The 12928-nt window shown below is 32.3% G+C and overlaps 2 protein-coding genes and 1 long non-coding RNA gene across 3 annotated transcripts; 1 reads left to right on the forward strand and 2 right to left on the reverse strand.

Annotated features, from left to right (window-relative positions):
- Positions 1105-2553, forward strand: LOC104699688 (NAC domain-containing protein 66-like). The gene is made up of 2 exons (XM_010415029.2): positions 1105-1295; positions 1583-2553. Exons 1-2 carry the CDS (start codon positions 1124-1126, stop codon positions 2416-2418), a joined length of 1008 nt encoding a protein of 335 aa, XP_010413331.1. The 5' UTR covers positions 1105-1123; the 3' UTR covers positions 2419-2553.
- Positions 5006-5860, reverse strand: LOC104699689 (auxin-responsive protein SAUR32-like). Its single transcript, XM_010415030.2, has one exon. The coding sequence runs from the start codon at positions 5648-5650 to the stop codon at positions 5267-5269; it is 384 nt and encodes a 127-aa protein (XP_010413332.1). The 5' UTR covers positions 5651-5860; the 3' UTR covers positions 5006-5266.
- LOC104699690 lies at positions 8818-9961 on the reverse strand. Its single transcript, XR_753421.2, has 2 exons — positions 9440-9961; positions 8818-9330 (listed from the first exon to the last, which is right to left on the reverse strand). It is a non-coding gene; the product is annotated as an uncharacterized LOC104699690 (long non-coding RNA).

Genomic DNA, 12928 nt, shown 5'->3' on the forward strand with positions numbered 1-12928 from the left:
AAAAAAAAAAAAAAGACCTTTTTGTGCAATGTTAATTACCTTACCTGCACATATATTCCATGAGGAGTTTGTGGATTCTCATGAGTAATATATATACTTCACCATTCACCAGTCTATCGATATGATATCTCCTCGCATCACGTTCTACGTACAAACTGGCCTCTGAAATTATTTGAATTCATATCGATAATAGTAGACTAAGCTACGAGCTTTAATCGACGAGTTTTAATGTCGTAGTTAACATCACATCACATCTTTTCCTTTGTGTATTCTTTGCAATTTATGAGAAAACAAAAATGACTAAAATAAAATGTCTTGTCTATAGAGAATTTTAAGGTCGGGTGTCATCGTAGCGATGTGGGCTTGCTTCCTACATTACAGTTGACAAGTGGATCCCACGTGGACCATACTTTTACCCAATGGCTACGTGACCTGGTCCCACTGTATTTAGAAAAACTACCCTAAACAAAATTAAAGAGGATCATTACACATTTACACCGAACTAAAAGATAGCAAAATAATTTTAATTTTAAATTGTAATTAATTTTTTATATTTTGCATTATTGTATTTTTGACGGGTATATTACTGAATCATGCAATAAAATAGATAGTTTTTGTAGTAGATTTATATAATGTGATCTCAAAAGTTGGCAAAACGATAAGCTGAAGAAGCTGGCACGAGGTACTTGGTATAGCCGTTTAGCCGTTGGTAGTATAGATTTCCCAAGCAAGTACAACATTCATTACGAGTTCTGTTTCCGGAATATAACAGAGACTTCAAATTATTAGAATAACCCCTTAGAGGCTCTTATTATGTTTATTTGTAACTGGCCGCTCATGCATACTTACAATGACACCATATGAAAACACAAGATATTCGGATTAAAAATTAATACTCCCATTTTTAAAAGGAAAATTTGTTAAAAAGAAATTAAAAATGAACACATGCATTTCATCATGCATGTATTTTTTGTTTTGCCAGGTGATGTAAACAATATACACATATATTTTATTTATTTTGACGTCGAGATATACACACACACACACATATATATATATAGAGACCCACTTTGGTTAGTTATAAACTCGTTATATGTTCTTCTTCTTTTTTCTATCTTTAGCAATGAACATATCAGTAAACGGACAGTCACAAGTGCCTCCTGGCTTCAGGTTTCACCCGACCGAGGAAGAACTCTTGCAGTATTACCTACGCAAGAAAATCTCTAATGTCAAGATCGATCTCGATGTTATTCGTGACGTTGATCTCAACAAGCTCGAGCCTTGGGATATTCAAGGTTCAACTTCTATCTTTATTGTCTATATTATTTCTTGCAATCTCGAGAGTATACATAGACTTTCTTGATTCTTGATAAAACGTAATATTAGGGCTTCTATATATTAAAGTATTCTTCCTATCACGTTGAGTCGTAGATAGAAGCTTCAAGAACTGGTGATTTCATATTGGGAAAAATTCGTAGAGTAAAAAAATACATATACGCTTAATTGTTTGTTAAAAATATATACTATTTGGAAGAAGAACTATAAGAACCTAACATATAACTCTTGTTTTTTCCCTGAGTAGAGATGTGTAAGATTGGAACAACGCCGCAAAACGATTGGTACTTCTTTAGCCATAAGGACAAGAAGTACCCCACGGGGACTAGAACCAACCGAGCCACCACGGTCGGGTTTTGGAAAGCTACAGGACGTGACAAGATCATATATACCAATGGTGATAGGATCGGGATGCGAAAGACGCTTGTCTTCTACAAAGGTCGAGCCCCTCATGGTCAGAAATCCGATTGGATCATGCATGAATACAGACTCGACGAGAGTAGTGTATTAATCTCCTCGAATCACGATGATGATGTCAACGTCGACACATGTGAGGCCATAGGATGCGACGAAGGATGGGTGGTGTGTCGTGTTTTCAAGAAGAAGAGTCTTTGCAAGACCATGATTAGCAGCCCTGGGAGATCGGTTAAAACGTCGTCGTTCAACGATGAGACTATCGAGCACCTTCTTGAAGCTATGGGGCAATCTTGTAAAGAAGAGATAGTTTTAGACCCTTTTTTGAAACTCCCCAACCTCGACAACAACTGTCACGTCAGCAAAGTTGTGGATCCAAGCTTCGTCACTAGCTGGGCCGCTTTGGATCGGCTCGTTGCCTCGCAACTAAATGGGCCTAACTCGTATTTGATCCCAGCCGTCAGTGAGACTTCAGAATCACCGTTCCATGAACTGGACCGGTCCGGTTATTATACCGGTTTAACGGCGGGTAATTTTATACCGGAGATGGATTTATGGAACGATGCAGAATTCGAGAGACCGACAACGTCATCGTCCAACCCACTGTGCCACGTGTCGAACGAAAGTGGATGTCGGAAAACGGAAGTGGCATACCAAAACATTGTGTAAAGATGTAATAATAATCATCATACCATATAGTTATTGAAACTTGAAAATTTTACGATAAAAAGGGTCAGTTTGTAATAATTACAGTAGCTATGTGAAATCATTACATAAAAACAAATGTTCTCTATGTCTGTCGACTGTCGTACACTTTTATATCATAATGATTCTATATTTTTATAAAAGAAGAATATAGTTTGGAATTTGATTGGTCTAAGCATTTTTTAATGTTTGAAAATTAACTATCAATCTATGACTAAAAGCAATTACATTTTCCTTTGAAACAATAATCACATGGGTTCGTCGACAAAATTAACTTTTGGAATAAGTAATTTCCAATTCCATAACATTCTTTTGTGTTTCAAACTTTCTAATTTTACTCCTCTATTTATTAGACTGACTGTTATATTCACTAGGGAATATTTCTGCTAGGAAAGTCATATCTTTAGTTGGTAAAAATGCTTTGCTTAGTTTTGATGTTGAATAGTTTGCTTTTTTCATCATTAGAAATTGATTAATTACCAATTAATCACCCCAACAAACTTGGATTAAGATGCACCAAGTGCCTAATCATAGCTGTATTAACCTACACATCAAAGCTAATCACACTCATTAATTTTTAATTATAGCATTTTAACCATATACACACATTATTCGTTCTTTTTGTTGAATAATCTCTTTCAAGGTGCGGAATCTTACTTTTGAAGATAAATGGAGGATTCTTCTAATAATCACCTTTTTTTTTTCATCATGTGACGATGATATTAGTAAAAGACTCGTTTTGACCTTTCATTTTCCACTTTAGCTTTATGGAATTAGATTCGATTTATTTTGATATTCGTCACGTTGTAAATATCAGACGTTACAGTTTACAAAAAGATTTAATTTCGGGGAATTAATTTTTCTTTACGAGGATCCTCCTCAGTGTTTTTGTTATAATTGGGCCTTAATGTTAGAAATATCCAAACTATTTGGGCTGACCTGTAAGCTTTGTGACTTCTGGGTTGGTATTTACCGTACCAGGTGTATTGGTCTAGGCCCATTTTGTTAAAATATGAGTTACGATAACGTTTTGGTTGAAAGTGAGTGCAATTCCTTCTTTTATCACGCAAACTGTTTAAAAATGACATCATAAAAAAAAAATATATATATATATATATATATATATATATATCGTTTTTATTTATAATTATTGCTAAATTTTGTGCCTTTATATGATTTCCTGTCTTACGAAGGTACCATTAACAAAAACTTCAAATAGGAATAAGAAAAGGCGTATTAATATTTTTAAAGGGATATCAATTATTGTAATAACGATATATATTTTATTGATAAGACTGAAAAGTACCATTATTTAACAAAATTAGTAAAGGGTTTCCACTAATGGTGACACACTCGACCGACAATTAAATCCTGGCCACTTGTTACATGTCATGACTGATGATCATTTTTAGATTGAGTGGATTCGTATTTGTACTCCTTTGCTCATGGAAATTTGGGGGAATCTTCAAAAGTTCAAACAACTTCTGGAAAATATATGGTTTACTCATTTTTTGATCTTCTACTTTGGGTACATCCATACATAGAAGAAGACCGTAGTATTTTCTTTACCACAGAGATGTTCAGTTCCACATAAAAATGATTTTAGCAACAAAAATCTTTTATAAGAAATAAGTGTAATAGTGTAGTTCAAACTTATTTCTTTAAAAATTGGGAGTGTGATGATCCTAATATTATTTCTTTTCGTAAAATCATTCTGCCGGCTAGAAGCGATACACAAACATTAGAAATTACTAGTAATGTTGGGTGCCAATATGCAATAAAGATATATGGAGTAGCATCTTCTTGGACTTTCTTTAGTTTTCGTGCCTAGTGGTTGGTTAGATGGTTACTTGGTTAGTATTGAAAAAGGATATACAATCTTTGGAATTAACGCACGAGAAAGTAAAAAGCAAGACTCCGATTAAAAGAGAGAAGTACCCACTTTTGCCGACTTTGTTCTTGTCTTCCATATTCTTTTTTTTCATCTTTTAATTTGCATCCATGTATTCGTTATAAGTTTTTTTTTTATATTAAAAGTCAAAACTATAGGTAATTTAGATCATCATTTATAGAAAGAGATATGTTTTCTACAACTCTCTACGGGAAAGTTTTGTTTTATCTGTATTTCTGTAACATTTTTTTTTGTTGTTGTAGGAAGTATTTCTGTAACTCTTTATGGACAAGTAGATTTGTTTTCGGGTCAATACAAATTAATGCGAATTAGCAACTGGCCGTTACAACAGAAAGATAAAGAAGCATTATTGTTACTTTAGTTGCCAAAAAGTAACATAGTTAATTTGAAATCAACTGAGAATCTCTTCTTCTTCTTGTACTCTTTTTTTTCTTTGTTTTTTGTTTTTTTTTTCCGAACAGATACAAAATTTATTTAATAGTGACTTTCCCATTTACACCTTTCAAATTTATACGAACGTCTCATAACAAAATATCATACGCAAATTGCCAAAACTTGTTCGTCATCTCTCGCTACAATCATCATCACCATCGTGATCATCCTCAATCCGATAAACATAAAAACACTAGAAAACTTATAAATCGAACAATTAACATAACTTCACATTTATTTATATTTATATTTACACACACCACTTAAACTTCTACTCCTAATCTTGTGGGTTAGGCCGTGTTTGGCTCCACAACTCCACAAGATCAAACCATTAAAAAAAAAAAAAAAACTATAATAAACCAAAGATAAAAGGCTAGAAAAGAAAAGACAATTTTTTTTTTAATATCCCTTTTGCTTGGCTGCGTCATGATCAGGCGGCTCATATATGATATATCATATCATTCATCATCAAGCTCTAAAACACCCAACAAGATGATTGTTGATATGGTGATGACGATGATCATCATGATGATTACTATGATAATCAACCGATCTCTCTCTGTCGATCATGTCTTGAACATATCGAAAAACATCCACATGGCAAGGGATTGTGATGGTACCTTTCTGCTCGAATCCATACTCTTCCTCTGCTTCCCTTAAAAGTTGCATGAACAATGGATGGTTAAAATAATAAACAGGAACAACAAATCTTTGTTTCTCCTCTTCTTTTGATCCCACTTTGATTGCTAAACACCCTTTTGGAACATCTTTAATCCCTTGTTTGCTGTTGTTTTTCACGTTATTTGAACGATTTGAATGGAAGCTTTTGAGGGTTTTTTCTCCGGAACCCATAACTTAGAAAACGATGGAGAAAGAAGAGGAACAAAAGCGAAAAAAATGAAATGTAAAAAAAAAAAGTTCCGAGAAGATTTGGTTTAGGAAACAGAGGAGAAAGGCCAAGGGTCTACTAGTGGAGGTGGAGAGAATTTAAGAAGCCTTATAAAGTTTTTCATTTTTTATTTTTCTCATAACGGAGATGACAAAATTTAGATTTAATGAGCGATGCTAACTGAAATAAAAAAAAAGGTCAAAAGAGATTTTTGGTAAAGGGAAATCGGAATATTAAATACATACCTTCCTTGCCACATATTTTGGTTACAGTATCTTTATAGAGAATTTAAGTATTCATTTTTGGTAGATCAATTCATTAAGTTGACCAAAAGAAAATACTAGTATTGAATTTATTAATTAATAATACTAGTAAAATACTAATAAAATTATTGAAAAAACTAATAATGTTAGTGATAAATTAGATTTTCTCCGTTAGTATGGGTCAGTATATAGATATATATATATAGATATGCGGTATGGGTCAGTTTTGCATTTTGAATAGGCAAAGCTTAACACAACGACTTGGTCATGAAAAAAAAATTCAATGATTCTGAAGAACTTGGGTCAGCTAGTTGTTTCTGTACTCTGTATGGTACATATATCATACATGAAGACCCGTAGTTATGAGATAGCACGTACGACACTGTACATTTCCTAGGACAAACAATAATTCGCTTACTTGTTGACAGTGTGGCTTTGTTGAGTCCTTGAGCCTCTTTCTAATACATCGAGTTGACCAAAAAAAAAAAAAAGAAGAAACAAGTAAAACCAATTGAATGTGAAAGACCTGCAGAAACGACATGTGTACACTGAGGGTCGTGGCACTGGCACCAACACTTCATGAGTTCAAACACATATTCAGTTGATCTTGCGTTACGCAGTCCTTATACCATACCCCTTGAAAATTAAGCTTTTTCCATGGGGATGTATATTGCTAATACACTACATAAATACAGAACAACATTTTTTGTGAAGAATTAGTATACTGTACAGTATTAAAGACAGAAAAACTAAACAGTAAATATGCACGGAACATAAGAACAAAAAACATAATTTTCATAAAACGTAGAAGTTTATATTATATTTAGTTTTGTACACGGAATCGACTTTGAAATCTTGTAGACTATATCAAAAAAATTGCTACAGTATTATACTATATAAATGTCAACGTTGATTTACATATAAATTAAAATATATGAATATTATATATAATGGTATGTCAAATTCAAATACAAGCAAAAGTTTTGAATACTAGACTAGGCCTATTGAATACATATAAAATCCAAAGTTGGGTACGATGCAATGAACAAGAAGAAACAACTTCAGGACATGCCCACGTATGGAATTCATTTAATAATATATCTCATTAGTCATCGACTTCTTCATACGAGCTCGAGACGAGTAATCCTTTCTTATTTGGTTAAATCTTATTTTAAATATTTCCAGAGAATTAAGTGAAAGAGTTGGCCTAAAAGAAAATGACAATTGAAATTGCATGGACAGAGTATTTTCGCATATACAAATGTTTTACGTTTATGTTTGATTCATTTTCATGGTTAATAGTTTGGTTCACCTTTGAGTGCTACATTTAACTTTAATCAGATAGTGATTATAAAAATATATAAGCAAATACAATAAGGAAAGATAAACTATAGATAACTATTTTTCGGAATGACAAAGAGTAGAAATAGAATGATCAAAAAGCATTTTTTCATCGAAGTACGATTATAATGACTATAAAAGAAGACACAAGACTGGAAATATATCATATCATTGTTTAATATATATTTTAACAAAAAAGGACTCGAACTAACCTAACTATTTGTAAGAATGATGGTATCAATAAATTACAAAATTTGGAGTTCGATACAAAGTACATATTTTCATTCCGTGAAACATCTTTGTGAATTTGTATAGGACAATTTCAAAACACAAAATATTTGTGCCTAACATAAATTGCAGATTATTATGCTAGTAGATTAGCAACTTGATTTTTTTGTGGATTAGTTGAGACAACGAATTACCAAAAAAAAGAAGAACTCAACCCAAAGCTGAAAGGCCAATGGGCGATGTGGAATTGTGGAAAAAAAATAATTAGGCCCACTGGATGGATCAAACTGGGCCTTTGTCTTTACTTTAAAGTTCCAATGTTCGTAATATAAGGTATTGTTGACATTGTTGTTTCTTTATTACTTCTGTCTCTTAAGATTTTTTTTATTTTTTTTATTTTAAGTATGGGACATAGCAAGATACACACTGTACTTTTTATTCAGAACCAAAATTTATCAGAAAATATTTTCGGTAAATAGAAAAAAATTATAAGTTAGTAGAGTATGTGTGTATATTGGCTTATTATTGGGGATTTTTGTCTTCCAAAATTATTCATTTTTTTTTGGGCATAATGAAGCGTACAATAGAAGAAAGAAACGTAATTACGAAATGGAACAAAGATTTAGATTAGACATCAAATCCTAGAGGTAGCTAGAAAGACAGACACTGAAACCGTGGTTAGACGGAAAAAATAGAGAGGTCAAAGTCTTCGTTAATAAAGCCACATAGTAACATGTTAAAAGAATACAAAGTCAAAAAAGACAAAATGTAAATGTCATGGTAATTTGTGTAATCAGTCACTAGTGAAAAGATATCTTTTGGAATTCAAAAAGCAAATTTTCCTTCTTCTTTTTTTTTGAACTTAAAGTTTAAAACTCTATCACAGACTGGTGTTAATTTTTAATATTCATCCATTTTAATTAATTATTTGTTTCTTTCTGATCCAGCGAATGTCTAAAAGAAAAACATTCCATCGTTCCACCACACTTTTATATCCGTTCACTTTGTAATTTTTTTTTTTTCACAGAGGTAATGAAAATAAAAGAGTTTCACTTTCGCTTGCACACTACATTAAACCAAGCGTGCAACAAATCAGTAAATTTATGTCATTTTTATATAACTTGATCTTGTCATTTCTTAACATACATTGTTGATTCTTGGGTTTGACGGTACTTGGTTCATACCTCCAATGTAGTTTGACTTCGATTGATAGCATACAAAGTTTTTAAAAGTTGTAACTTATAATAGCACGATTACTACTATTTACGGTATATTTTTTTACTAAACTAAAAGTGGAGTTCCTGATACTGGGTGATGTATTAAAATTCGTCTTACGTTCAAAAAAAAATAAAAATAAATACATAAGTGACTATGGTATAGGATAAGTTAATCCAACGAATAGACAGAACAACATTATTACATATTACAATATTGGAAAATGTGAAAATATCCGATTAAGTTTCTTGATCGTCCATCCATGCTTGAAGAAACTGCTGAAGGCAAAGTGTTAGTGTGAATAGAACAAAACAATCACCCTGAAAGAAAAGAAGGAAATGTGGGAATCTAGAAACTTTAATTATCATTATCAAAATTTGAAGTAGCTAGATATGGTTAATGGAATGACGAAACCCTAGTCTAGGAGTTGTGTACCAACAAGAAACATAAATATAGTATAGTACTCGTTTGAAAGATTCAGATCTAGCTTTCAGATCTAGTAGATCTGGTTTAGTTTTAGAGGATCTGAAACTAAAATAACCCTCATCATTAATAACAACCATGAATAGATCTACTCTCTGAATGCTAACTCGTTCCTGACATCATTAAAAAAAACAAAACAAAACAAATCATTACAAAATCATAGGCAGAGGGAAAAAAACGAGAAAAAGTTAGTAATGATGATAGACTTTTTCAGTTTATCACCTGAGTCAGATTCCTTCATCATTACACCAATCTGTAACAAACAAAAAAAAAGAATCAAAACCCACCTGAAACTCAGAAGATCTAGAAGACGTATACGGAAAAAGTTTTAAACAAAAACTTTTTTGCACATTGAACTAATTATAGATTGGATAGAGAAAAATGGAAACCCTAGTTAAAAAAGCTGAAAAAAGGGACGAAACTTCTTCGTTGGTTCGGATTGAGAGGGAGTAATAATTGGGGGGAATGAAGCCTGGTCCGACGACACCAAAGCCCTAATCAATCATCAGATCTGAAACTATCCAAATAATGAGATTGTATTAGAACAAGAGTCCTCGAGCCAGACAACAGTCCCCTCAAAAGAGAAATCCCTCTATCCTTTACAATTAGGGTTTTTTTTTTTTGAAATTTCTTATATATTTTTCTATCTCTCCTGTGTTCGTCCCCCATCAGATCCGGCTGAGATCAAGGAAGAGAAAGAGGGAGAGAGAGAGAGAGAGAGATGAGTGAATGTGGTGATGAAGAGAATGATGAGAGGGATAAGTAAATAAGAAGAGGACTCAAGAGAGAGAGAGAGAGTAAGTAGTGGAGAGAGAGCCAAAGCTATACAAGACAAAATAAACATGGGTTCTGGGTGGCTAGGTCCTACACCTATTTACTTGTTTGTATATTTTGTATTTATGTTTTGGTCAAACAGTGTAAAAATATTTCAAGTTTCAAGATTTCAACGTAAACATTTTGATTTACTTTTTGAGACATGTCAATGGATTTCTCATTTTACCATGGTATTTTACTTGTTAAAGCAAAATCAAAAACGTAGTCCATGTCCCTCATTGTCCTTGAATCTTTTTATATCATACCCATAATATAATGAGTGATGTATAAGAATTCATTTTCTCTTTTACTTAAGCTTTTGTGACGACGATTTGACCAAATCAAAGGGGGAAAAACAAGGAAGATGATAATCAGTGAGCGTGAAAAGGAAACAAAGAAGGGGGTGAAGGTAGAGAAACGATCAAATCACAAAGAAAAAAAAATGGAATAGTAATAATTTATATTAGTATACAAAGATAATACTATAATAGTAGTAGATGAAAAGAAATGGAAAAGGGAATCAAAAGGAGAAAAAGGGGTTTGTCTATAAAAGTTAGTCAGAGGAGTGGTTGAGTTATTGATCTGCCCAATATCACCATTCTTCATTTATTGTCTCTCAACTTAATATTTTTCCATTTTCTTTCTACTTCTGAAATTAATTTTGCCATCGTTTCCTTTTCACTCTTNGAATGTGGTGATGAAGAGAATGATGAGAGGGATAAGTAAATAAGAAGAGGACTCAAGAGAGAGAGAGAGAGTAAGTAGTGGAGAGAGAGCCAAAGCTATACAAGACAAAATAAACATGGGTTCTGGGTGGCTAGGTCCTACACCTATTTACTTGTTTGTATATTTTGTATTTATGTTTTGGTCAAACAGTGTAAAAATATTTCAAGTTTCAAGATTTCAACGTAAACATTTTGATTTACTTTTTGAGACATGTCAATGGATTTCTCATTTTACCATGGTATTTTACTTGTTAAAGCAAAATCAAAAACGTAGTCCATGTCCCTCATTGTCCTTGAATCTTTTTATATCATACCCATAATATAATGAGTGATGTATAAGAATTCATTTTCTCTTTTACTTAAGCTTTTGTGACGACGATTTGACCAAATCAAAGGGGGAAAAACAAGGAAGATGATAATCAGTGAGCGTGAAAAGGAAACAAAGAAGGGGGTGAAGGTAGAGAAACGATCAAATCACAAAGAAAAAAAAATGGAATAGTAATAATTTATATTAGTATACAAAGATAATACTATAATAGTAGTAGATGAAAAGAAATGGAAAAGGGAATCAAAAGGAGAAAAAGGGGTTTGTCTATAAAAGTTAGTCAGAGGAGTGGTTGAGTTATTGATCTGCCCAATATCACCATTCTTCATTTATTGTCTCTCAACTTAATATTTTTCCATTTTCTTTCTACTTCTGAAATTAATTTTGCCATCGTTTCCTTTTCACTCTTCTGTTTCATTCAACTTTTATTACTCCATAAGATTATTAAAAAAACATTATTTAAATTCTCTTGATTATTTTCTAGCACATTTATCCTTTTTAGTTACACACATACTGACTTACTGAGTATATATATATGCGAAAAAGTACGCGAGTTACACTTCATATATATTGGTAAATTTCCACATTTATTAAGACTAGCAGTTAATTAGACATAAATAAATCAACTAGAGTCAGCAAAATCTACTTCAAATTTCAACTATCTTCCATTCTAAAAACGGGGGACAAAAAAAAAAGGAACTTTTTCGAAGAAATCCTTTTTGCGAGACCAAAAAGTCTTTCCTTTTGTCAACCAATATCTGCCTGTATTTGTGTGTATACTATTGCTTAAGAAATAACACGATAATTCATGCCAGCTGTTATATATAATTGATGAAAAATATTACTATATCTATATCTATAAGATTTAACTATATTCTAGTTTTACGATATAAAGACTACAAATAATGTATGTGTGTAACATATAAAGAAACTGTAGCAGTCTTTGATTTAAATTACATGAGCGATCGTTTATAGCATAATTAGAAGAATTCATCTCTTTTGGACCTTGTGATGCATTCATTTTTTGTTATAGAAAAGGTCTTAACGTATTTATTGTCTTTTCATACATCACCAAATACAAACAGAAAACTTATTATGAATTTTTTTTAATAAAGAACAGAGATTGTAGCGCTAGCTAGAGAGTGCCCGCGACATGTGCTGCAACATTTTGTTGGTTTCCTAATGTCCAAGATACCTAATGAAAAATCTTCCCGTTATATATATAAACAGGGGAAACTTATATTGCATTATATAACAAAAAAAACTATAATTTCAAAATTCGCATGGTCTATAATTATATGCAAAATTATTTCACCGTAGCCTCTTAATTAATATAGAGTTATTGACAAAAAAATGTAAGAAATGATATCACTAATTTTATTAACAAGTACCTCGCATACATATAATATATATATAACATATTATCTATAAATTCCTGTATAGTGCAAAAAAAGGTATTAGAGAAAACCAAACATCTCCTACGTACTGCAACCCGACTATCGATGGAAAGACACGTGACTAAACCACAAAAAAACAGGTATATGAGTTGGATTTCATCCGGTTCTTCAAGTTGTCAACGTAGAATCGAGATGTTTATAGTCTTTTTACACATATATGTACAAAAAAATGAAATGCATGCGTATGTTAGTAGTGTAAGCGTGGGGAAATACGTAGACTGTGCATGAGAATGACAAATGGAGAAGACGATTCTTACAGCTCCAATTTCAACGTTGTTGACAGTCTTCGAGAGTTGTGTGTTGTGTCTTGAAAGAGAGAAACCAAGAGGAAAACGTCAAATCCCCACGTTATCCCGCTCCTACGTACATTCCTTTTTAATTTCGTATAAGC

This window comes from Camelina sativa, chromosome 7, assembly GCF_000633955.1.
Source record: "Camelina sativa cultivar DH55 chromosome 7, Cs, whole genome shotgun sequence".
Classification (NCBI taxonomy): domain Eukaryota; kingdom Viridiplantae; phylum Streptophyta; class Magnoliopsida; order Brassicales; family Brassicaceae; genus Camelina; species Camelina sativa.

Bases quoted from the DNA above. Each gene is read 5' to 3' on its own strand.
- LOC104699688 (XM_010415029.2), top strand. From the start codon at position 1,124: ATGAACATATCAGTAAACGGACAGTCACAAGTGCCTCCTGGCTTCAGG. The intron at 1,296-1,582 runs GTTCAACTTCTA...TTCCCTGAGTAG, and splicing joins CGAGCCTTGGGATATTCAAG to AGATGTGTAAGATTGGAACA.
- LOC104699689 (XM_010415030.2), bottom strand. From the start codon at position 5,650: ATGGGTTCCGGAGAAAAAACCCTCAAAAGCTTCCATTCAAATCGTTCA.